The 26,724-nt window shown below is 36.2% G+C and overlaps 1 protein-coding gene across 2 annotated transcripts in view; it reads left to right on the top strand.

The window, feature by feature from the left end:
- Positions 1 to 26,724, top strand: part of CDS1 (CDP-diacylglycerol synthase 1) — a 70,947-nt gene that overhangs the window by 39,725 nt on the left and 4,498 nt on the right. The window contains exons 6-12 of one of the 2 annotated variants that reach the window (XM_059922705.1): positions 9,726 to 9,784; positions 11,517 to 11,599; positions 13,390 to 13,477; positions 15,850 to 15,918; positions 18,712 to 18,864; positions 20,472 to 20,591; positions 22,649 to 22,752. In XM_059922705.1, the coding sequence (XP_059778688.1) occupies positions 9,726 to 9,784; positions 11,517 to 11,599; positions 13,390 to 13,477; positions 15,850 to 15,918; positions 18,712 to 18,864; positions 20,472 to 20,591; positions 22,649 to 22,752 (676 nt within the window). The remainder of the gene's footprint in view (positions 1 to 9,725; positions 9,785 to 11,516; positions 11,600 to 13,389; positions 13,478 to 15,849; positions 15,919 to 18,711; positions 18,865 to 20,471; positions 20,592 to 22,648; positions 22,753 to 26,724) is intronic. The other variant, XM_059922706.1, reaches the window with a different exon arrangement.

Here is a 26,724-nt window from a genome sequence, read left to right as displayed (position 1 = left end):
TATATATATATATAATATACATATTTGTTTATAGTAGGCTATGCCACATGTTTTTATGATTTTAGATTAAGAATCAGATACTTAGGGGCTTCCCTGGTGGTGCAGTGGTTGAGAGTCTGCCTGCCAATGCAGGGGACACGGGTTCGAGCATGTGAGGAAGATCCCACATGCCGCGGAGCAACTGGGCCCGTGAGCCACAATTACTGAGCCTGCGCGTCTGGAGCCTGTGCTCCGCAACAAGAGAGGCCACGATAGTGAGAGGCCCGCGCACTGCGATGAAGAGTGGCCCCCGCTTGCCGCAACTAGAGAAAGCCCTCGCCCAGAAATGAAGACCCAACACAGCCATAAATGAAAATAAATAAATTAAATCCTATGGAAAAGAAAAAATCAGATACTTAGGATAACATTAGAATTAATAGATTTGTTTTCCATTAAAGTTTACCAATCATAAAAGACATTTCTAAGAAATTGATTTAGATATGTACTGTTTAAAAATCAGATTGCCAGTATGAATCCTGGTTCCACCACTTACTAGCTGAATAAACTTTGGGAAATTTAATTAATTTACCTGTGCCTCAGTTTCTTTGTCAAGCACTTAGAACAGTACCTGGTACTATTTAAGTATTTATCATTATCATTATTTCCACTTTTAAAGGAGGAAATGAAATTTATATGTGAGTTTTCACTTTAGCTTTTAATAGTTACTGTTTTAGCTGTTAGGAGTTTCTCATAAATAAATTCTTCTCCAGTTAATACAATTTTAGAAACTGAATACACTATGGATGACTTCCATTTCTCATTAAACAAAAAAATATACAGAGTATGTGGGGAAGAATGTCCAGTCCTTTAAAAGTATGTCATTTATATTCAGTAATAATGATCTTTTTCATGGTGTTCAATTTTAATAAACACCCCGGCAGATCTTGGTCTCTATTTTATTTCTGATTCTAGGAAGCCAGAGAATGAAATACAATCTGAAATGATAATGGTAATTTTCAGAGAATCATTTTTGGGGCAGGGGAACCTACATTTTCCAAAGAAATTGCCTGTTTTACATTCAGGTTTTTTGTTAAGTCCAGTTTTCTCAGTCCATTACTTAATTTTTTTAAATTATAAATGATATGTCTAAAATACATTCTTGGAGATAGATATTGAATGTAGATATCTTCATTCTTGGAAATAGATATTGAAAAGTATTTTTGTTCTTTCAAGGGCAAAAGAAGTTATTCATTCTAAGATAGTTATTTCATTTTAAATTCTAATCTGTTTAGAAGAATCATGATTATAGAGAGATTAATTATGACTGCTAACAGCTAAAATTTTGGAGACTAATATGCTTGACTCTGATTTTATGTTCATTAAACCTCATCTGTGACATTTTTTTTCATGGTAGAAAGAAACTTTGCATAGTTTCTCTTATCAAACAAACAAGTTTGATTCATTTTGTTAAATGTAAGGTAAATTCTGGGATGGATTCTTTACTATTACAGGAGAGAAGCGTACTCTACCTTCTTAGTCTGTATTTTTACTGGCAAGACTTCTTATTAGCAAGAAAAGTATCTGTAATAACAATAACTTTATTTCGTATATAATTATTCTTATAATTACTTAATAGTAAAATTGTGATTAATTAAAATATAAATCATTAACATATGTCCATTAGTTTAAAAATCTGATAATGTCAAAAGAATCTGATAATGTTATTGTTAATGTAAACAATAACCCTGCACCCCAACACTTGCAGATTGTTTTCATTTTTCTAAGTAAATGCCTGTTTCTTAATTTATTTAGGCATTATCTATTGACTTCCTGTAATAACCTCTCTCTCTTCTCCATACTCAGTTTTTTATTGTCATTATTTATATTATTAAATAGGTACCTAAAGTATCACTTCCTATAGAGCCAAATAGTATCTTTGATTACATTTCCATTCTTTTACAACTTTTTGCTTTTCCTGCCCTTAATAGCTGCTCTTTACCTTTTCTTTTCCACCTTCATAAATTTCTGTGTAGGAATCCTTAATTTTCCTTTTGAGTCTGTCCCGTGTCTGTTGGTCATTTTTTCAGATGTTCACAGAAATCAGAGAGTTGATTAGTTCCCGTTTTTCCTGGTGACCTTTATCCCAGGGACGTCTGGGCTCCTGTTCCTGTTTGGACTGGCTGCTTGTAGGCCTGCTGTCAGCTGTCCCCTCATGATTCGGCTTTTCCTCTGTCTTCCAATTTCTAGGATAACACCCTCATTCTGCTGCAGCATAGCCTCTAATAGTTTCCTATGAAATGTGCTTAGAAGGTAAATGTTTTATGTTCATACATTTCTAATAATATCTTTGTTCTGTTCTCACAGTTGACTGCTTTGGCTAGGGTTCCACTTACTAGTAGTAGACTTGCACTTAGTCCTCTAGTTTAGAAGCCCAAGCCTTAACCTTGCCTTCCAGTGAGTCTTTCCTGTTCAGTTTTCTCTAGAAAATACTACTTGTCCCTGATTTCTCAGATCTGCTGAAAGTCATCCAGTCGGTTTTCCAGCTTCCAAATTTTGTAGCCATTTTTCTTCTTTTTTCCTTGACATTTCTTCAATTCTCTTTGCTCTGTAGGTTTTTGCCTTAATTTCTTTTAACATGATTTAGTGGGCTACCAGGACGGAAGAGAAAGAAATGTAATACATGAACAATCGGCCATTTAAAAACAGAAATCCTTGATTAGTATTTTATTTTTCCCTTGGCTTAAAACAACAACTAATTTTTTTCTCCTGGTCCTGTGGATTGACTGCGCTTCACTGGGCAGTTCTAACTTAGGGCCTCCCCTCCAGTTGCAGTCAGATGGCGGTAGTGCTGGTCATGCGTGTCCTAAGTGGGCTAGACGTCCAAGGTGGCTCACTCTCACGGGCATGGTTAGTGCTGGCTGGTGACCCAGGCACCCGAGTGTGCGCTCTCCATGGGGCTTGGCTCTCTCAGTACCACGCCTGAGTTCTGAATAGGGAGGGCGCCAAAAGCCAAGCATCTCAAGAGTCCTTACCTAGGATGGTTTTTTAAAACTAGTTTTTAAAAATGAAAACATAATACGTTCCCACAGTAAAAATTCGGGCTGAAAAGGAGTATTCCGTGATATCTCCCTCCCCGCTCAGAGCCTTACTTACTTTTTCCAGGGGCTTCCTACCACTATTCAGACATTATTTGAGTATTCAAGCTTATATGTTTATATCCTCCTTCCCTCATTTTTGTACACAAATGAGAGCAGACCATCCTGCACCTGTTTTTTCCCACTTGATATAGCTTATTTGTGTTTTATATTGGCACATCTAAACTTATCTCACATTTTCCGTATCTGCAGTTACATCTGTGTTGATGTGCATACTGCAAAATCTGATGGGTAGCGTGTCAGAAAATAAGGCAACTACTGTTTCCTTGCTTTGCATTTGCTCTAACTTATACTTGAAAATGACTTCTCAATTGAGAGGGTAAAGACGATGTAATTTATTTTCTTTCTTGTTTCTTTTTATAACATTGTATACATGATAGCCTCCCAACCAACCCTTTTCAGTCATTGTTTCTTCATTCCCTAAAATTTCTGACTCTACTTTTATAAAACAAAATCAGTATTTCTTCTTTTTTTCTAACTGATTTCCACCATGGACATAGCTTACCACTTGCTCTTTTATAGAATCATGGAAGCTTATTGAAAGTCATCAGTGTTGTTCTTTCAACAAACATTTGAGTGCTTTCCAAGTGCCAGTACTGTACATGGTGTTGAGGATACAAAGGGAAATAGGCTGGTAGCGTGCCTTCCAGGGTCTTGCAACTGCTGAGACACATGTCCCCTAGTTCATTGCTGGAATGTGAACAAGGACCTCTAAGAGCATAAAGAAGGGGAAGGAGGGCCTTGCTTTGCTGGGGTGGGAAGGCCATAGAACACCTTGAAGAAGAGATGACAGGTGTCGTGAGAAGCAAAGAACAAGCAGGTGTTTGCCAGGTGGACAGTATGAAAGGGCATTCCAGGAGGAGGGAACAGCTGTACAGTCTTGAGAACGAGAGAGGGTGGCATGTTCGGGACCAGTGAGAGGCAGTGAAGGTTGCAGAGGTAGGCAGAAGCCCCATCTTGAGAAGCTTTGTGTATTGTGGGAAGAGTTTGGGCTTTATCCCAGGAGAACCACTGGAGGATTTTAAGCTAAGAGATGATATAACCAGATTTGTAATTAAATGAAGGATGAGTTGGGTAACGTTAATAGGGTGACAAGATAGGAACCTGTTGCTCTAATTCATACTAAATATAATGTAGGCCTTGCCTGAGGTTTATATTTAATACCAAGAGGGTTATAAATTTTAAAAAATTACGGGACTTCCCTGGCGGTCCAGTGGTTAAGACTCCGAGCTCCCACTGCAGGGAGCGGGTGTTCAATCCCTGGTTGGGGAACTAAGATCCCACATGCTCCATGGCATGGCCAAAAAATTCTTTTAAGAAAATTAAAATACTGTGGGCTGATCTTAGAAACCAACTGCTATTTATGATAGTCTATGAAAAATTGCTTTTGTATCCCAAATTATTGGCTTGAAATGTACTTTTTGTTGAGATAATTATGTATTTCCATGTAGTTTTAAGAAATAATAGAGAATCCCTTATGCACTTTGCCTAGTTTCCACCAATGGTAATATTTTGAAAAATTACAGTGTAAGATCCCACCAGGATATTGACATTATTACAGTCTTACAAATGTATTTTTAAAGCACAACTTTTTTTTTTTTTTAAAGTATAGTTGATTTACAATGTTGAGTTAGTTTCTGGTATACATCAAAGTGATTCATATATATAAATTCTTTTTCATGTTCTTTTCCATTTTGGTTTATTACAGGGTATTGAATATAGTTCCCTGTGTTATACAGTTGGCCCTTGTTGTTTATCTATTTTATATATATTTTATAGATTGCATCTGCTAACCCCCAAATCCTAATTTATCCCTTCCCCACCGCTTTTCCCCTTTGGTAACTGTAAGTTTTTTTTTTATGTCTGTGAGTCTGTTTCTGTAAAACACAACTTTGTAGTAAGCTAGGAGCTACTGGGATAAGAGATGAAACTTCCAATATAAATTATTCATAGTATTCTATATCTGTTATCATTTTATATGTGTCCTAAATATGGTCCTGTTAAACGACCATAAGCACTCACTTTGTGTTTCTCTTGTGTTTTTAATTTCCAGTGCCTAGCACAGGGCCTGGCATTTAGGTTCCCAACACACATTTACTAGATGAATGATCAAGAGGCTGAGAACATGTACATCCACGCACAGTGCTTTTTAGAGAGATTTTTTTTCAGCATCAGTGTTTTGGTTTTTGGGTCTTGAGGCCTTACTGGTGATTCTTGAAGTGATTAGCAACATTCATGAGCTTAGTCTGGCAAATGAAGGTAGACTTTAAAACAGGAGTGAGGAAATAGAAAGTGTGCTCTGTTGAGATATTTGTACCTTTCTCTCAAATTATGCTGATAAAAATCTGTGGAATTCTTCTCGTTAAACAGCATTCCAAGGGTCCTGTCCAAATTTTAGTTCTGCAGTGGTCAAATGACTTTTATAGGTCTTAGCAGATTTAAAAAGCAGAGACAACGCAAGCGCTTTCATTGACGTTGAATTTTATTAAAATAAAATGTATGTTTATCCTTGTCTGACCCACTCACCAAGGCCCACCACATTAAATGACTTGTTTAATATTATACCAGATGACTCACTGACTAGGACCTGGAAGTCATTCTGACACTTAGATAATTTTGTTGTAAAATGAATTTGAGTGATAGCAAAAAGAAAATTATAGGAACAACATTTTCTCTAGAGTCTCGATATATTTTAAAAAGATCTTGGTGCCTTGGATTTGGGGCTCTTTAGAAACCAGAGCAACTATGTGATTACATGTCTAGTAATGATGGGTGAATAAGCTTAAGATGTTGGACCCTTAATATCATCACCTTAAGATCTCTTTATCCAACCAGTGATAGGCATATTAAAGGCGTATTAAGTTTAGTGCTTTGTTTTGTTTTTGCTTGTATTTGTGCATAGCTAACTGTTCTGACTTCTTTTTAAAAACCCTTAAGGGTAAGTTATGACTTGAATATAATACTTTGAATTCAAGAAAAATCAATGGACATATAAGATTAAATTATAGCTAAAATTAATGCATGATTAAGAATTTTTTCCCAAATATCCTGAATATCTTTTATCTCAAAGGATGTTGATGAAATCTTTGAAAGATGTCACAAACAACTGTTCATAAAGGACTGTATCTTCAAAACCACTTACAGTTTTTAAATTAAGATGATTAGAATCTATACACATATCAGTCTTGTTCTATACCTTAAACTCACCATGCAGATTAAGAGAAAACTTTTCTCTATCTTAGCGAATATAATGGTTGGTTTGTGTGACTTTCTACAGTGCATGTTCAAACTTTTTTAAAACAACTCAGTTGTATTCTAGTGGCTGAATATGGGCACACATAATGCAGTGTGCTTCTGAATTTGTTGAACATGATGTTTGAAATGTTTTGGAGTTTGATTAGTTAGGGGAGTGTAATGAAAAATACAGCCATGTGAAAGAGTAAAGGATGAGTCAGTAAGCTCCAGTATTTAATCCTGGGTCCATCTTAGTTTGTTTTTTGAGTTAAGGACTGCATGTGTTTACTGAATTGGTTAATCACCAATAAGAAATTTTAAAAATAACTTGATTGTTTCTTTATATCTTCCTGTCTCTTCAACTAGATTATGAGCTCCTTGAGTGGAATGACTATCTTATCCATTTTTTTGTATCTTGTGTCTGGTGCATCTAAAGTGCTCCATGAATATTTTTTGATTGTCCATTTTTTCGGAAATTTCCTCTATCCCATCTTTTGGACTTTTCAATGTCTTTTTTTTCCCTTCACTTCTCCTGACTGCTTTAGAAATCTCATTCTTTTTTGTTCTTTTTGAATATAATTGTCTGTAATCTATTGGGTAACTGGCTCTCCCTAACCACCTGGGAACTCCTTGATACTGGGCAACGGGATATACACATCTTTGCATGGACAGCACAGTGCTGTTTATATAAATGGTGATCAGTAAGTGTAACTAAACATAATTGTATATCAAGAACTGTATGTTAGGAAACTTTTTCAGTGAATACTTTTGTTTACAATACTGTAACAAATCCTATGATTTTTTTAAAATTTATTTATTTATTTTCGGCTGTGTTGGGTCTTCGTTTCTGTGTGAGGGCTTTCTCTAGTTGCGGCAAGCGGGGGCCACTCTTCATCGCGGTGCGCGGGCCTCTCACTGTCGCGGCCTCTCTTGTTGCGGAGCACAAGCTCCAGACGCGCAGGCTCAGTAGTTGTGGCTCACGGGCTTAGTTGCTCCGCGGCATGTGGGATCTTCCCAGACCAGGGCTCGAACCCGTGTCCCTTGCATTGGCAGGCAGATTCTTAACCACTGCGCCACCAGGGAAGCCCAAATCCTATGATTTTAATTGGAAATATAACCGTACAAATGTTCTTTGTTAATTGGGGAAAAAGTAAAACTATGGATCTAAATGTATAAAGTTATCCTTTCCATAGATTTATTGAAATATAGCGTGTATGTATTTTTACACGGTTAAACATAAAATATACACATAGCTAGATGGTTGTGAATGAAAAAGTAAACTTATGTTTCTTTCTTGGATTCTTTTTCTTTGAAAATAATATTTAACCTTAGATATGCTAGGAAAACACTTTACATCCTCCTCTTCCACATTCAGAGAACTGTATTCTTTTAATGTATCTAGGAGTCAGATAATTATATCCTTTATTAGAGCACCCTAAACAGCTGCATTGCTACTGGTTGATTTAACAGTGAAATTGGATCAGGTAAAAGTGAGTTGCCAAGACTGTCCTGGATAAAAATCATCATTAGGAAAGTATTGAATAAGTCTGCTGGTTATTTTATTTGAAGAAATGCTTAAGGGTGAATGGTATTATATAATTTCAAGAAAGAGACACACCAAACGTGTTGTACTAGTATTTGTGAAGAGGTAATTCATAGTTAATGATGTTGAGAGGTTCCCGAGGCTGCGCTGGGAGAGCCAGAGAGGTCCGTCTGGACAGAAGGGGAGGTTCCAGAGGCATCTGTCTTGCCTCTGCTTTGCTTTTACCCCATTAGCCTCTGAACCAAGGCCAATCTACATTCACCTTTAACCATGGACCAATGGCATAAAGCAGCATAGAAATTTCATTATTCCTTAAGCCAAAAAATAAATCTACCTGCTATTGAAGAGAAATTTAAAGGCAATGATTTTTAAAGAGGTCTTTTATGCTACTGGTAATTTCAGTGCCATGAATTCCATGTTTTAATCTCCCCCTGCCCCACCTTGCTTCCTTTCTTTTTCTCAAGAAAGTGACATATGGCTGTCAGTTTGCCTCTACTCAGAGAATGTTTCCATATTTCTTTTGCAGTTCAGTCAGTTAGATTCTATAGGTGACAAATAGGAGGTGAGGTAGGATCTGGGAGCCAGTGTGCATTCTCTTCCTTTATCATCATCCTTTACACTGACATTACAAATCGGTCATCAAAAAATAGCTGCCAGCAGCTGCTGTTTGATTCTTTGCTCTGGTCAGAGTAGTATCAACCTTGCTTACTCTAGTGGGTAGAATTGCCTTGGTCAGTATAACTTAGATATACAAAGTCTAGTACTTATTTCATATGGGATAGATTAGGTGACAGTTCGTTTTCTATCTTAGAGAACTCTCTAAAGATATTGCAGAACAGAATGCATGGGTAGCTGTTTAGCTGAAATTAAACTTGGCTTATGCATTTCCAGTATCTACTTCTGTAAAAAAATAATTATCTTTAGAACTTTACTGATATATTAGGCAAAAAGTGCTTCATATTGCCTCCCATTATTTAGTATATAATTATTAGATTTCATTTCATTAGGTAGAATTTTTATTTAGTAAAATTTTATGGTAATAAATTTGTAGGATATAAACAGAAACACAAATACTGTTTGTACATCATGAAATTATTAACAGTATTATGTTTTACTATAATTATTATAACATGGGTCTGAGAAATTTCAAATCACTCTTAACCTGAGTCTTGCTGATGATAGTTTATGGAACCACGAGACTCTTGAGAGTCATTAGGATCTAAGGGTTTAACTCTTTTCTAGCCCCGTGATCCCCAGTAAATTAATAAAGTCCTTTGTGTATTTTTCTTCATCTGTAAATTGGAGATGATAATAGGTACCTACATCATAGGAAGGTTGGAAGGGTTAAATGAGTTAATGCTTATCAAATGCTTAGACAAGAGCCTGGAACACAGTAAGTGTTCAGTAGATGTCAGCTGCCATAATAATTATTATTAATTTTTATATTATATAGAGATTGAAACATTCTACACAGACATTTGATGGATTGACTAGCAAATAAATTTTAGTGAACTGAAATTCAGGATCTGTTTTTCCATGTCCACACATTAGCAAGGGACTAATTCACTTAATTAATGCAGGAGATGTTTACTGAATTTATGCCACAGACTATATTAGGCATTCTGGAGAATACAGGATCATTTCCCTCGAGAAACTTTTACTTAAAATGCTTAATAGAAGAGCAGGAGAGAGAGCGTATGAGTGAGTAGCTAAAGTATAGCTAGATGTGGTATAGAAATTTGGCTTATATGAGCTCAGTGAATCTTAAACTTTGTAACAAATTATACAAGCCATGTTTTTTTGTTCTTGAACAGGTTTCTGCATGTTTGTGCTGAGCTTGGTGAAGAAACATTATCGTCTGCAGTTTTATATGGTGTGTATTAACTATTATTCTGTAGTCACTATATGTAATAAAAACCTTCACCTTTATTTTTTTCTATAGTGAGAGGATATAATCTAATCTGCTAGTTGCCTAAATGTGAGGGATATTTGAATTTTGGATTACTATTATATATAAAATTTGAAGCTGAAAATTTTTTGAGGATTTAAAAATTTTAACTGTTTCCAAAGTTTTCCTAAAAACTTTTTCTTTGAATATTTTCAAAGGCTGTAAAGTTAAATTCAAGTATTTGGGTTCCCTAAATTTGTAGAAATTTGAGGTGTTTCCACAGTCTCCTGAACAGTTAGTAAGTCTTGGAAACATCTACCATCTTTTTTGTATGGAAAGTAGCTATGTTTACTTGCTCTTAGCCTGGGCATAAGGGGAACAGAGCTTACATTTTCTTGGCAGCTGTTATACAGTTATAACAGCTTGGTTAGTTATACAGTCACATGATTCTTTGTGGCCAAAGATATTTCATTCAGTGTATCATTGAACAGTGTTCAGTGTTTTATGAAGTTTATCATTGTACATGATGACCTTCTCCTATTTCCTTAAAAGTAGCTAATTATAAGACTGTAAAACGCAAAATGTAGTATTTAGATCTGTGAATTCATGTATTAGTAAGGCTTGTTTTGGATTTGGGGTATATTTCCTATTTTTCATGCTGTGCTTTTTCCCATTAAGACATCCTGCTGAGCGCCATAGCTGGGAAATTGTAGTATTTCCTACATTTTTAATTTCTGGGGGTCTTGAGAGGGAAGAGTGAAATTCTCAGTGAAAATCTAGAAACCATCAAGACAAATTAGAAATAATAGAATCTGCTATGAAAATATAAATGGTTCCTATTGGAAAAAAATCATTTATGCATTTGGAAGCAATCAGGGTAGAAGAGAATTGGATTGTTTAAGCAGATGAAAATTAAAAAAAAAACCAACCAATATAATGTATTTTTTGCTGAAATGGAAAATAGGTTTATTTTGAATAAATCAAAATCCTAAGAATTTTGAAAAGTCGTAACTTCCAATAAAAATTATGAGACTAGTACATAGGAATATTAGCGCTTTTTGTTCACAATTTGCTCATACTAATGATGCTAAAAGTAGTTAAAGTGGCCATCTCTCAGGCTAGATGGAATTGATGAAACACAGAGGCCTTTGAAAATCTGAAATGGAGTACTGTCATTGCACAGAGCTGTGAAGATCAACTTTCAAGTATGAAAAGATTGAGTTTAAGGGCAATTGATCCCTGCTGGTTTGAATCATTTGAAGTTAGAAATAACTCTTTATGGGAAAATGGTACCATAGTGAACTCAGAGAAAAATCGTTTTTAGCATTTCTAATAACTAGAGAATGCAGCCAGAGTAGAGTTTTAGCTTCTATCTAAATGCCATAGCAACACCATAAACTTCTCATTATCATTTTAATCTCGTGATTCAAGATTATGGTTTATTTTTTAATTTGTCTTTTTTAAACTTAGTGTATCTCAGTATTATTAGCATTCCATTTGTGTATAAATTAAGGTTACTTTGTTAAATGTGTTCATGGTTTTCAGATCTCAGTAGGCACCAAAATGAATGTAATTTACTAACGGCATTTATTTTGTATGACCTTATCTTATGAAATGTGACCAACAGTCATGCTAGAAATTTGTGTTTCAAAATTGCTTCGTGGGCTGCATTGATCCGTTGTGTTCACTAATTGTTGTATTGTTGTGCTATTAACAGTTCGCATGGACTCATGTCACTTTACTGATAACAGTTACTCAGTCACATCTTGTCATCCAAAATCTGTTTGAAGGCATGATATGGTAAGGGGACAGTATTATGCTGCTTTATATTTAAGTCATAGCACTTTTAAAGCTCTTTTACATTGGACAATGTCTTACAGATTTCTACTAAAATGTACTATTTGTTGTTGCTCTGTTCCATTAAAATAGCTTACTGAGTTTTGCTTACTATTTGACAACTGAAGACAAATGCTTTGTTAACAACTGAAAACTTCCTTATTCGGGTTTCAAATAAAATGCAGGAAGTCCTCATAAAAGCGCCAAACAATTAATTACATTTTCAGGTGTTACTACACCTTAATATGACTTTTTTTTAAAAAACAAAGAATTGCGTTTAAAGAGAGTGTTTGTTTATGTGGGATGCAAAAAAAAAAAAGAAAAAAAAGAAAAAAAGGGAAAGTTTGCTTTTTAGCAAACAATGTGAAAGTTGGGTAAGTTCTACTCTGCCTTTATAATAGGAGTTGGTGTCCAGATTTCAGGTATTTGGAGTTACTTGCTATATAAGCAGTGGGTTGCAGATTCAGAAAGCATTTTTATCAGTTAAAAATTAGCTTAAATTGTAACAATTATTATAAATTAAAAATAAGAATGGAGAAAAACTTAAGATTTTAAGAAATCTGACTATATTTTCTCCACATTCTTTTAAAATACAGTAATTAAAATCTTCTATAATTGATGGGTTTATTCAAGATAAATTTGTTCCCTTGACAGGTTTGTGTTTTTTTAACCAAGATATGTATGTGTGTGTAAACAACTGGAATCATTTTAAGATCGTTTTCCATATACAAACTTTTAGTTGATGGGAGGCAGTTACTGAAATTAGTAGGTTCTGTACAGTTAGTAGGGTTTAATGCAACTACAGGCTAAGATAGTATTAAAATTGATACTTTTTCCTGAAAGAGTTTGTATTAAGAGCTTGGTGTAAGTTTATCAGATTATACTCTGTCTGAACAAATGATTCGTTTCTCTTTTGAAAGGCTGTTTTTAAAAAATTCTCTATACCATTGTAACTTGTTCCTGTCAACTGAAAAAAATGCACAACGTGAGCGTTGTGAGTTAAGTTTTATTTGGAGCCAAATGAGGACTATAGCCTGGGAGACAGCGTCTCAGATAGCTCTGAGGGACTGCTGCGGAGAGGTCGGAGGGGAGGTCAGTAATACATGGTTTTAGTGAAGGGGGCACGTGCCATCAAGCACACATTTTGGCAGAAGGTTGCTGCTGGTCACGAGGACCAGATGCCTCCGTTAATGATTTTAGTGCTTTTCTAGGTATAAGAAGATGTAAGAAATGGGGCTCATAAAATCATCTTCCAAAAATATCTAACTCTCTGAAGGCCTGTTCTGCCAGTTTTTTCCCAGAGCACACAGTGCCCCATTCCTGATCTCCACCCTGAACTCCTTTCAGGGTGTGTTGGAGGTCAGCGACTGCAGTGGCTAGTGACCTAATCCTTGTAGAGCCAGATGGCGAGTGACAGTTTTTGGTTGGCATTCCTCATAAAACTGAAATTTGAAAGTCCATAGCTATAGAAATTGATTGTTTAATTTTAAAGTTAAGTTGATTATTGAATATTTTCATTAGCAATGTTCTTCTCGTATGTTTATAGATTTTGCTCTGCTTAATTGCTAAATGGGCAAATTTGGTTGGTATTTATTGTGTCTATTAATTAATCTTTTAGTACATGCTATGTTCTGGGCTAGGCTGCAATGTAATCCAAAGGGTTATTGCATTGGTTCATTATGAGTCATAACCTGTAGAAATAGTTGCCACTTAATCATATGGACTTTCTTCTGCTTTTTTTTTTTTTTTTTAAGGTTCCTTGTTCCAATATCAAGTGTTATTTGCAATGACATAACTGCTTACCTTTTTGGATTTTTTTTTGGAAGAACTCCATTAATTAAGGTAATGGAAAAATACCACAAGCAAACCCTGACCATAACCTAAAAGATTAGCCACTGGAGAAATTCCCAACAATTTGGCGCTGTTGCACATTTTTGACTTCCGAGGTGCTTTGATTTTCCTTAGTTGCCCTCAGCAGCCACAGTGCAGAGGCAGTGATCTGTATTTCCCAGTGATTCCATCTGGGTTCTTCATCAGGTATTCTCTTGGCTCCTCGGTCATTTCCCCTCTCCCATGAAGGCTCATGTCATCTTTTTGCTGGTTTCTTTCCCTTGGCTGTCGTGCGGTCCTTTATTCCGCTTCCCAACAACCCTCTAAACAGGCCTGTCCTTGACTCTGCTTTCCTCTCAAGCCATCTCATTTATCTCCTCCTTCACCAGATTGTTTGAGAGTGTATATTATACCATCGTCACATACTCATGTCCATTTGTAAGACTTTTATACCCAAATTTGTTTAAAAAAAAAATTTGAGGTCCTACAATAAAACGCTGATGAATGATGCAAGTGATAAGGAAAAGTGAAGATAAGGGACAGGAAAGTACACATGAGGAGACCATGTGGTTTTGCCTTAGATTTGGTTCTGTTTACAGTCAATGGAGGCAAAGAAGAAAATGAAGTAATTTATACAGTTCCCATCTTGGGAAAGAAAGAAAGAAACCAACTCCTCATGGAAAAACAGGCCTTTTTCTAGAACTGATTTCTTCTAAAAATAAAAATAAAAAAGCTTTTCACGTTGGGGCTACATATAGGATTCACTCAGTTCAGATATTGGGCAAAGTCTTTTATAACATTCTGACAAATGCATTAATTGGCTATTTTGATGTTATCACATGAAGGCATTTATGGAGGGACTGAGACAATTGTTCAGATAGAAAACCTGTTTTGTTCAGAGCGATGTAAGGATAGTTTATCATTCCTAGAGGAGTGCGTGGACAGCCTGTCCTTCAAAAACACCTTCCTTAAATTCTTCCCCACAAAGGAGTCCAGCACACAGCATTAAGCTGAGCTGTGGGGATACTGGCCAACAAGCTATATACTTTTCTAAAGCCTCTAAAGCTTATTTCAGCACAAGAGCAAGTGGTGAAGTAGTCAAGGCTTTTATACCAGCTGAGAAGTTGTTGGCTTAGGAGCCCTCAGAGGCTGTAGAAGAATCTCACTGTCTGATTTTGAACATCAATTTCTAGTGAATTACCAGGCTGGATTAGTTGTATAATATATGCAGATGTAATTAAGCAAGTTAACCCCTAAATCAATATGATATGGGTCAATTTAATTCAATGAGCTATCTTTAAAATAATCAGCAGGCACTTCTGAATTTGAGTCAACTCCTACTTCATGACAGTAATACTGAATTATCCTAGGAGACAGTGTATATCAGTCACTTCTCTATGGCGGAATTGTTGTCAGATTGGTCAAGAAAGGCTTGGTGCTTTATGAACTTCAGGACAAGAGCTCATGTAGTTTAGCATATCACCCATTTCTATCTCAGAAACTTCCCTCTGATATTTATTTGGCTTCTGTTCCCATTGATCCACTGAAAGGAATGTCACAGAGGCCGTCAGTGATCTCCTGATGATCATGGCCCCGTCCTGAGTCCTTCTCTTACAGAGCGCCTCAGCCAGTTAGCACTGTCGACTCCTAAATCTTTTTCTCCTGCCCCTGCTTCACCAAGTTCCAGACTTTCCTCCAGATTTCTCTCCCTGAATGCTCCATGGACTAATAAACAATAGCCGGAATCTGAAACAAACAGTATTCTCAGAAGCCCAATATGTTTCTTCATCGAGAAAGACATATATAGTGACTAAAGGAGGGAGGATATGTGCATACTTGTGAGGCAAATACTGTACCTAGGGCTATGGAGCTTTTTGCCATTTTAGAAAGAGGACTGTTATAAGCTTGGCATTTGGGAATATATGAAAATCTGGGGTGCTGCAGAATCCATGTTTTGTTATACTCATTCTATTTTTGATCAGTAGTAGGTCAACACAAACCATGTATACTTTGAATAAATGAATATATCTCATCCTTATTACATTATTCTGGGGGTTTATATAAGCATGAACATCATGGGACAATTATTTCAGCATAGAGTTTATAGTCCTTTGAGTGAAAAAAGCAAATTGAGGCTATTTACAGAAACAAACATATTCACAGTATGTAGGATGTCTGAAGGCCTAATATGTGTTCGACTCTACTAGAGAGATTTGCACAAATAAATCACCATCATGGACTGAAGGAAAAAGGGTTGCAAAGCCTTTCCAATACGAAAAAAAGAAGGAGAGAGGTACAAGGTATTATGGGAATTTATTGAACATATGTATCTGTGTGTTTTGTGAGTGCAGTAACTCTTTCTAATTTTATTTGGCCTTTTTCAGTTGTCTCCTAAAAAGACTTGGGAAGGATTCATTGGCGGTTTCTTTTCCACAGTCATCTTTGGATTCATTGTGAGTTTCACTAGGATTTTTATTTTATTTATATTTTGAAAAGTGGTAGCAAGTTTATTAGTCTATTCTGAACCTAAAAGAATTAAACCAGAAAATGCTAATAATGTATTAACTGAAACCCACTAGACAGAATCCACAGGCATACCTCAGAGATATTGCAGCTTCAGTTCCAGGCCACCACAATAAAGCGAGTATTGCTATAACGCAAGTCACGTGAATGTTTTGGTTTCCCAGTGCTTATAAAAGTTACAGTTACATTATACTGTAATCTATTAAGTGTGTACTAGATTAAGTCTAAAAAAAAACAGTGTACATACCTTAATTTTAAATACTTTATGGCTAAAAAATGCTAACCGTCATCTGAGCCTTCAGTGAGCCATAATCTTTTTGCCGGCGGGGGGTGTCTTGCCCTGATGTTGGTGCTGCTGACTGATCAGGGTGGTGGTTGCTGAAGATGGGGTGGCTGAGGCAGTCTCTTGAATAAGACAGCAAGGAGGTCTGCCACATCGATTGTCTCTTCTTTCATGAAGGATTTCTCTGTAGCACGCAAGGCTGTTTGATAGCACTTCACCCTGCTCAGTAGAACTTCTTTCAGAGTTGGAGTCAGTCTTCTCAAACCCTGCGGCTGAATTATTGACTGAGTTTATGTAATGTTCTAAATCCTTGGCTGTCATTTCAGCAGTCTTCACTGCATCTTCACCAGGAATAGAGTTCATCTCAAGAAACCACTTTGTTTACTCATTCATAAGAAGTAATTCCTCATCTGTGAACGTTTTATAATGAGATTGCAGCAATTCATTCCCTTCTTCAGGCTCCACTTCTAATTCTCTTGCTAGTTTACCACATCTGTAGTTTACTTCCGCCACTGAAGTCTTGCAGTTGGAAAAATGGTGCCATTAGACTTGGTTTGAGGCAGGGTTGCCATAGACCTTCAATTTGTGAAAAACACAATACCTGTGAAGCACAATAAAGTGAGTGCAATAAAACGAGGTATGCCTGTATTCTATAGCCCAGTAACTCTCATCCTGGCCTCATATCAGAACCACCTGGGGAGCTGACACAACACGTATGTCCCAGCCCTCTCCCAGGTCAATTAACTCCCTCAGCTGATTCTCATATAAAGCTAGGCTTAAGACCCGCTCTTGTGTTTTGGTAGTTTCTAACAGCTGTTCTGCCTTGTGGGTGCACAGGTGCTGGGACAGGTGGTGGCTTTGAGTAAAAGCAGAGAATGCAAATGATATTAAAGAGTTCTGTCTCTTTAACACATGCCAGCTGCTTGGCCTGGTGGGTGCTTCCTGCTGTGACTCCAGTTTACAGAAGAAGCTTGTTGAAAACAATTGATGTTTACTTTTAGCTGTGAATAATGGATATTGTTAATGTTTTAAAAATTAGTGTACAATTATGGAATTTAGGTTTTTATTCAAAGGTGTCTTGTGAGAAATCAAAAAAGGCACAGAAAAATGGCTGGATATAAGATAAATATACCAAAAAAAAATTACTGTCAGGAAGTTTAATTTTTTAAGAGTCTTGTCCCTTACAGTTCTAGAATATATTCTATAGCCAAATATAGAGTGACTAATAACAACATGGAGCTTTGAGAGGGAGCAAATATACAAATAAATGGAAATGGGCCAGGCTGGATGGGAAAACCACCATAATTCCTGTTTATCAGTGTAGTTCATTCTCAATGAAAATTGCAATAGAATTAAAATTATTCCAGTGTTTATTTGGTAGAATATCAATGAAGTAATAACTGATGAACAGAATAATGAAAAGGGATCTGGTCCTGTCCAATGATTATACATTATGAAGAAGGGATTATTAAGTTAAATAATACTACAAGAATCTGGTATCATTAAAGACAATTTAGAAATACTACAAGAACAGCCATATCATTGGAAGAAAATAAAGAGCTATCCTATAAGAATGTAAGCATGACAAAATAAGGAGGGGGGAGCTTATATATTTTTTTAATAAGTAATTTTGAGGAAACTGGTTGTTTGGAAGCAAAATCAATTTATATCCATTTCTAGTGTCATATTTGCACTTCTATTAACCATTCTTGAGCAGTATAATGGTGTGAATGTCTGTAAAAAAAAGAAAATGAACTATTGTCTAGCAATTTAAATTTATAATAAGATATTTTGTTTTTATGTATCTTCTTCCATGGCTGAGGACAGCTAGTTTTAAAAATTGCAGTGATGTGTCCAGGGAAAGAATAATTTAGTCAACATTGTCTGGGTTGGTTAAGAACAATGGTGTTTTTCACCTGTGCTGTTTTCTTAGTAATTTTGAATCACTGTTTATTTTTTTAATTGATGAAATTAATATAACCTTTATGCAAGAAACTTTAGTCCTGTACTCTCCCATACCTTTATAATTGTTAGGTTCTGCTGACATTTTAAATATGTGTTCTTAAAAAAAGTAAAACCTTGCTATAATGCTTGTCTAAATGTTCAAATCGGCTTCTTTTTCTCACTTTCCCCTTCCCTCTTTTTATTGTGGTTATACTGAGATTATAATCATACTGATTTCCAAAAACTTTTGTTTTCTACTGGCTTTTTAAAGTCTTTTAATTCCATCGGTTATGGTCATTTAACTTTGAAAATACATGGCAGGATGTGAATGCGAGGAAAATTTGGCATTCTGTTTCTGGCCTTTCTGACACATAACATATATACGTTTAAAAAATTTTATATATATACACACACGCGCGCACACACACACACACACACACACATACATACATATATTTTCATTCAATGTTTTACGAACGCTTGCTTTGTTATTTAGGCCGCTTACGTGCTATCCAAATACCAGTACTTTGTCTGCCCGGTGGAATACCGAAGTGATGTAAACTCCTTCGTTACAGAATGTGAACCCTCAGAACTTTTCCAGCTTCAGAGTTATTCACTTCCTCCCTTTTTGAAGGCATTGTTGAGACGGGTAAGATAAACATGGTGAGGATCCTCCCTCCCAAAGATTAAGCTTCATTTATTGCAAGAGATCGATTTCTGCAGAATTTTTAACTCTGTTAATACAGATCACTGTCTGCTTGGCATCAATCATCTATTCTATCCCCTTGTGATTTCCCTTTTTTGTATATAAAGTGAATATTACTATCACAAACCAGTTGTCTGTTAGAAACTTACTTGCCTAATGGTTTGAATACTGGTGGTAATTTATCCTGAAAACATTTTTAAATGTCTCTTAGATTTCTACAAATCAAACGAGTTATAATGAGTTTCACGTGTAACTGGTATAAATTGACTCAATTTAAAACTTAATTAAAATTCACCAGCTCAAGAATTACTTGATTTTTAGGGGACTTTTACTAGTACAGAAAGCTGCTGTTTCTAAAAATCAGTTTCCCTTCCAGAAGCACACTGCTGCCATTTAAAGGCAACCTTGAAGGATGTTGACATGCTGTCCAGTAGATCCCTGCTGATCTACGCTACCACGACTAGTGGGTGGTTGGTTAAAGTGGGGAATCAAATAATTGTGTGTGTGTGTGTGTACACATGAATGTATCTGAAACATTTATTTATTTATTTATTTATTTGGCCGTGCTACACAGCTTGCGGGATCTTAGTTCCCCGACCAGGAATTGAACCCTGGGCTCTGGCAGTGAAAGCGCCAAGTCCTAATCACTGGACCTCCAGGGAATTCCCTGAAATATTTAACTTTTAACTAAAGTTAATTTTTGAGAAGAAGGTTAACCAACAAATTATTTCTCTACTTGAGGGCTCAGTACATTGATTCCAAGAATTTTTTCAGTGTCCAAGCCATCTATTATCTACTGTAAAACTCTTTGATACTGCTAATCTTTGATTGGGGCAAGGCCGCTCCTTTGCGAACAGGTCCAAAGATTGGAGCGATCTTTCTTAAACCACACCCATTATGCACTCTCTACAATTTGTAGTTTCAGTTTATTTAAAGTGGAGTAAGAACTAAGAATTTACAAAATAATTTGACTGAAGAATCCTTCTCAATGTTTATGGTTTCCTCCCCAAATCTTTTATAATTGTCTTGCTGATGCTAATTTTGGTAGTCTTTTTAAGCATTTTATTTTCAGGTGTTTCCACAGCATTTAACTTAATTTTAAGAGAAAGACCAACTTTTCCCTCATTTGTCATATAAAATTAAAGTGAAATAAAATACAAATACAAAATACATTATATAATTACAAAAACAAAGTGCTACTGGTAAAAAACATTGTCAGAAATTAACTGATTCTTGGTAAGCCTACGACCCAAGTGATGTAGAAGTTTCTAGACAAATTAGAAGAGTAGCCTATCAGATTTTAGCACACCAGGCGCTTTCAGTATGCTTACAGAGGGAATAGGGAGTGCTGGCTGAATAAGCAGAGAATGGTTAAGAGAGCTTACACATTTATTTTTTCCTATGATCTTGAAAGTTTGTGAAATTAACAAAAATATGGCATGTGCTTTGACTTAGTGTTTATATATAATGGCTCTGAGTTTAGGTGGCATGCTCGAATACATTTTTCATGCAGTTAGCCCCAACCCCTCTCCTTTTTTTCCCCTCTTTAGGAAACAGTAAGCTTGTATCCTTTCCAGATACACAGCATTGCTCTTTCCACATTTGCATCTTTGATTGGCCCATTTGGAGGATTCTTTGCCAGCGGATTCAAAAGAGCTTTCAAAATCAAGGTGTGTGTTTAGATTCTTTGTTACAGTGTTACAGAATATAATTAGAGAATGTAATATAGTTGGAATTTGGTTCTCTTTTGGTCTCCGGCATTAAGCCCCTGGGCAAAAACTTTTCCACCCTATTTGTGTCAGCCTCACAGAGTATGTTCTTTCTTGTTACGTTTTGGTCATGCCGTGTTAATACATTTTAAAGTGTTATATCACCCCTTTTCTAGAAATGGCATGTGTCACTTAATGCTGGGACAGACACAGAATCTTGGTCCTTCAAGTGTTGATCCAAGAATCCAGCTATGAATTGTCTAAGTTTAGTGTCCTGTCACAGTCTCAAGTGAAGGGAAGTGCAAGAGAGCCTTTGGATATGTAACTGTCCATTCTGCCGGGCCAGGGGTCAGCAAACTCTTTCTGTAAAGGGCCAAATCATACGCTAATAGCAGCAATATTGCAGACTACTCAGTTCTGAAGTCTTCCACTGTAGTGTGAGAGCCCCGTGGACAATACATCAATGAATGGGTGTGGCTGGGTTCTAATAAAACTTTACTTACGAGAAACAGGCAGCAGGCTGGAATTGGTCTGTGGGACATAGTTTGCTGATCCCTGTTCCAGATACTTAAAATTAGCCCTATGTTTTGTTTAAGTTAAATTCTTGTAAAGTGAGATATATTTGGCCTATTATCTCAACTCTCCTCACATGGCTTTACTAAGTTAAGACTGAATGTGTGCCATTGGGAGTTAGAGAGTGGCTACTGAAGGTGGGGTGGTCAGGGCAGGCTTCTCTGAGGAGGTGGCGTTTGAGCAGGGATATCAGGAAAGGAAGAGAATGAGTCCTGCAGAGAAATCGAAGGAAGGGAGTTCCAGCAAGTGCAAAGGAGTAGAGGAGATAAGCCGCTGGAAGGGGAAGAGGAACACTGTGGCCATGGTAGGGAGTAGGCAATCAGACTGCAGAGAGTGGTGGCCAGATCCCAGAGGCCAGGGAAATAAATACGCGAACTCAGCGAGCACTTGCAATGGGGAAGATACTAGCTTAGGTGGAATGCAGTATACAAAAGTGTACAAGATGTTGTCCCCGTTCTCATGATGCTCACCACCTACCAGGGGAGATAATACACATCCACAAAGAACCGTAGCAGTAGCTATGCAAGACGAGAGGCCTGTAAAGGCAGCAAACAGCAAAGCGGGATGGAGTTACCACGGCTCTATTGTGCTTGGGTTAGTAGGGAAGAGAAGGAAGGAAATGTGTTGGCAAAAATTAACCAAAGAGTTTTTCAGTAATTGTTTTAAACAGAGAAATGTTATGTTTAGAATGATCTTTAATGGTCTCCAGTCCAAGGTTTCTTGGTGAATGGTGAGGTTTCTTTTCATGTCTGAAATGAAGGTTGCATTTTAGAGGTTTTTAGGCTGCTTGAGTAAACAAGAAGGACAATTAGTCATTTCCATTTCCTGGGCCCTGACACGTGTGGATGGATCTATACAGGGTCAATCTGCAGAGGCTTACTAACCATTCCCTTAATTTGGCCATTTAATGGACTAAACATGTCCCAAATGAACTGTCTATTTTGATTTCCTTTTTACCCCAACACATAAAAAAAAGAAATATTTATCACAGTAGTAAAATATTTATTTCAGAGTAAGAACCATTAGGATAAACATGAGCTAGAACCAGTTGTATATCTGTCAAAAACACTAAAATAGCTCCCCAAATAGTTTCTGATTAAACAGAAGAGCAGGCTATAAGATTAGATTAGTAATAGCTGACAGCATTTTTGATTTAGAAGAAGTTTTATTAACTAAAAAATGTTAGTGCTAGATTTAAATAATATTTAATTAGTGTTATTTGAAAGCTGTGGGTCAGTTCAGTAATCATTCTAACATGGGCACATATTCCAAATATACAGTTTTAATCTGTTGGACATGTTCTAATAAGTTTGTATTTAGTGGGAAAATCCAATAGTAAAGTATTTTCCTTCAAGTCCATGATGTCAAGGAGACATTTACAGATAGGAATTTCATAGCAGGTGATTTTTTTGAAAAGTTACTCATACGTTTGTTTTTTTCTGAAGGATTTTGCAAACACCATTCCTGGACATGGCGGGATAATGGACAGATTTGATTGTCAGTATTTGATGGCAACTTTTGTGCATGTGTACATCACAAGTTTTATAAGGTACTTCTAGATTTTTAAAAAATGTTTTATTAGATGATTTCTTGGAGTTCTCATTTCGATAGGCATTAGTTTGAATTAGTTACTTTTTTGTCATTGGTAATCTATAATCGCGAAGGGAATGGTGGCTTCTGGAACTGTGTCACACTGTAGCCTTGGGCAGTATGATTATAATTATTTCCCTTACATTTCAACAAGTTAAAAAAATAGTATTAGTATATGTCATAGTCTAATAGGGCTGAGTTAAGATTCAGTTAGAGTGGGTGAATGGTACTAGATTTGGAACAGCAGGAGATTTAATTTCTCAACTGTGGACATTGTGGTGACAGTGAACCCTAAGAGTTATTTAAAGAGGAGGAGGACATAATGATTCGTCCGGTCCACCAGTTATTGCTCGAGTGCCTGCTATGTGTTGGGGAATGTTCTGGGCACGGATGTAGCAGAGAACAAAACAAACCAAGTTCCTGTCCTCAGGGCTTATTTTCTTACTGGGGAGTTGGAGGGAGAAGGGGCAGAAGTGGAGAACAAACAAATGTAGCTTGCTTGGTGGTTATAAGAGCCACGGAGAAACACAGAGCAGTCTGCGGGATTATGGGTGTGTACGGGGTGGGGGTGGGGAGTGGAGAGGCGGGGAGGGGCTAGGTGGAGGGTGCTGCTGTTTTATATGGGGTGCTTTATTCTCATTACTACACTTTAATGTTTTGGATCTGCCCTGAAATGCCAGTTTGAGGTGTGAAAGCTAACCACATCAACCACATGTTAAATTTATATGCCATGGTCTCTGAGCCTAGAAAACCTGTATTTCCTTTAGAGTTATGTGGATTGAAACTCATATTTATAGGTCCCTAAATATGCATTTTAAATATATACCCATAGTAGTGTGAGCATTTTTGCATTAACTTTTATTTTCCTTGAGCAGTCTTGTTAGGAGTTTATCTATTTCATTAATCTTTTCAAAGAATCAAATTCTGACTTTAACTTTCTCTGTTGTGTATTTGTTTTCTATTTCATTGATGTCTACTCTCATCTTTCATTCCTTTATCTTTTTTAAAAATTGTATTGCCCTATAGTTGATTTACAATGCTGTGCTAGTTTCAGGTGTACAGCAAAGTGATTCAGTTATACAAATATTCATTCTTTTTCAGACTCTTTACCCATATAGGTTATTATAGAATATTGAGTAGAGTTCCCTGTGCTATACAGTAGGTCCTTGTTGGTTATCTATTTTACATATAGTAGTGTGTGTATGTTAATCACAAGCTCCTAATTTATCGGCCCCCCCACCATGTGTTGCCTTTGGTAACCATAAGTTTGTTTTTGAAATCTGTGAGTCTGTTTCTGTTTTGTAAATAAGTTCATTTGTATCATTTTTAAAAATTAGATTCCACATATGAATGATATCATATGGTATTTGTCCTTGTCTGACTTACTTCACTTACTTTACTTAGTATGATCATCTCTAGGTTAGGTCCATCCGTGTTGCTGCAAATGGCATTATTTTGTTCTTTTTTATGGCTGAGTAATATTCCGTTGTATGTATATACCACATCTTCTTTATCCATTCCTCTGTCAATGAACATTTAGGTTACTTCCATGTCTTGGCTATTGTACCATAGTGCTGCAGCGAATATTGGGGTTGCATGTATCTTTTTGAATTATGGTTTTCTCTGAATATATGCCCAGGAGTTGGATTGCTGGATCATATGGTAGTTCTATTTTTAATTTTTTAAGGAACCTCTGTACTGTTCTCCACAGTGGGTTTACCAATTTACATTCCCACCAACAGTGTAGGAGGGTTCCCTTCCACACCCTCTTTAGCATTTATTGTTTGTGGACTTTTTGATGATGGGCATTCTGACTGGTGTGAGGCGATACCTCATTGTAGTTTTTTTTTTAATTTTTGAATTTTATTTAATTTTTTTATACGGTAGGTTCTTATTAGTTATCCATTTTATACATATTAATGTATACATGTCAATCCCAATCTCCCCATTCATCACACCACCACCACCACCACCCCCCCGCCACTTTCCCCCCCTTGGTGTCCATACGTTTGTTCTCTACATCTGTGTTTCTATTTCTGCCCTGCAAACCGGTTCGTCTGTACCATTTTTCTAGGTTCCACATATATGCGTTAATATACGGTATTTGTTTTTCTCTTTCTGACTTACTTCACTCTGTATGACAGTCTCTAGATCCATCCACGTCTCTACAAATGACCCAATTTTGTTCCTTTTTCTGGTTGTACCTCATTGTAGTTTTGATTTGCATTTCTCTGATAATTAATTACGTTGAGCATCTTTCCATGTGCTTCTTGGCCATCTGTATGTCTTCTTTGGAGAAATGTCTATTTAGATCTTCTGCCCAGTTTTTGATTGGGTTGTGTTTTTTTTTTGACATAGAGCTGCATGAGTTGTTTGTATATTTTGGAGATTAATCCCTTGTTAGTCGCTTCATTTGCAAATATTTTCTCCCATTCTGTGGATTTTTTCATTTTGTTTGTGGTTTCCTTTGCTGTGGAAAAGCTTTTAAGTCTAATTAGGTCCCATTTGTTTACTTATTTGTTTTTATTTTCATTACTCTAGGAGGTGGATCCCAAAATATATTGCTGCAATGTATGTCAAAGAGTGTTCTCCCTATGTTTTCCTCTCAGAGTTTTATAGTGTTTGGCCTTATATTTAGGTCTTTGATCCATTTTGAGTTTATTTTTGTGTATAGTGTTAGAGAATGTTCTAATTTCATTCTTTTACATGTAGCTGTCCAGTTTTCCCAGCACCACTTATTGAAGAGACTGTCTTTTCTCCATTGTATATTCTCGTCTCCTTTGTCATAGATTAATTGACCATAGGTGTGTGGGTTTACTTCTGGGCTTTCTATCCTGTTCCATTGATCTATATTTCTGTTTTTGCATCCTTTATCTTTCTTTAGGTTCAATTTTCTGTTCCTTCTCAAGCTTCTTGAGATAAAGCTTAGATTACTGATTTTCAGCTTTCTTGTCTAATATATTTATCTAACATTATATATTTCCTCTTAACTACTGCTTTTTGAGTGCTCTTTTTAAGTACTTTCAAGTATTCTCATCCCACATGTTATATGTGTAGTTTCATTATTCAGATACAAATATTTTCTGATTTCCAGTATTATATCTTCTTTGACATGGGATTATTTAGAAGTGTACTGATTTGCTTCCAAAGAAATGGAGATTTTCTCATTCTCCTTCCTTTATTGATTTTTGCTTTAATTCCACTGTGGTCAGAAAACATACTCTTTATTACTTCAGTATTTATTAATATTTGTCATGACTTGCTTTGTGCCCAGGCATATTGTCTACTCAGATATACACTGCATGTGCACATGAATCAAATATGCATTGTGCAGTTTCAGGATTAGTGTTGTTAAGTCAACTGGGTGAAGTTTAGCTAAATCTTCTGTACTGATTTTTTGGTTTGTTTTTCCATCTGCTTGTTCTGTATCAGTTATGAAGAGAGCTTTGTCAGAATCTCCCAGTTTCTGCTTTGTATATGTTGAGGTTGTATTAGGTGTCCACACATTTAGACCTTGTGTCTCACTGTTGAATCACTCTTAGTATCGTTCTATAATGTCCATCTTTATATACTACTTGTTTAAAGCTTATTTTGTTGAATATAAGTATAGCTACATCAGCCTTCTTCTTATTAGTGTTTGCATAATATTTCTTTGTCTATCCTTTTATTTTTTGCGTGCCTTTTTCCTTATATTTAAAGTGTTTCTCTTTTCTCTTCTCACAAGGATTTTCTTTGTTTTTTTATAACCCAGCTGACAATCTTTGTCTTTTTAATTGGAGTATTTAATCCATTTGCATATGATTTATTTACTGATATATTTGAGTATTAGTAATTAGTGGCTTTAAATCCTTAGAACTCTTTATTTGCAGAAGATGGCAGCTTTTAGAGCATTAACTCATACTTTTTTTTTTTTTGGATCTGCTGTTCTCTC

The sequence above is a fragment of the Balaenoptera ricei genome, chromosome 5 (assembly GCF_028023285.1).
Source record: "Balaenoptera ricei isolate mBalRic1 chromosome 5, mBalRic1.hap2, whole genome shotgun sequence".
Lineage (NCBI taxonomy): Eukaryota > Metazoa > Chordata > Mammalia > Artiodactyla > Balaenopteridae > Balaenoptera > Balaenoptera ricei.
The sequence above is the reverse complement of the archived record's forward strand: the minus strand, read 5'-3'. Positions and strand labels throughout refer to the sequence as shown.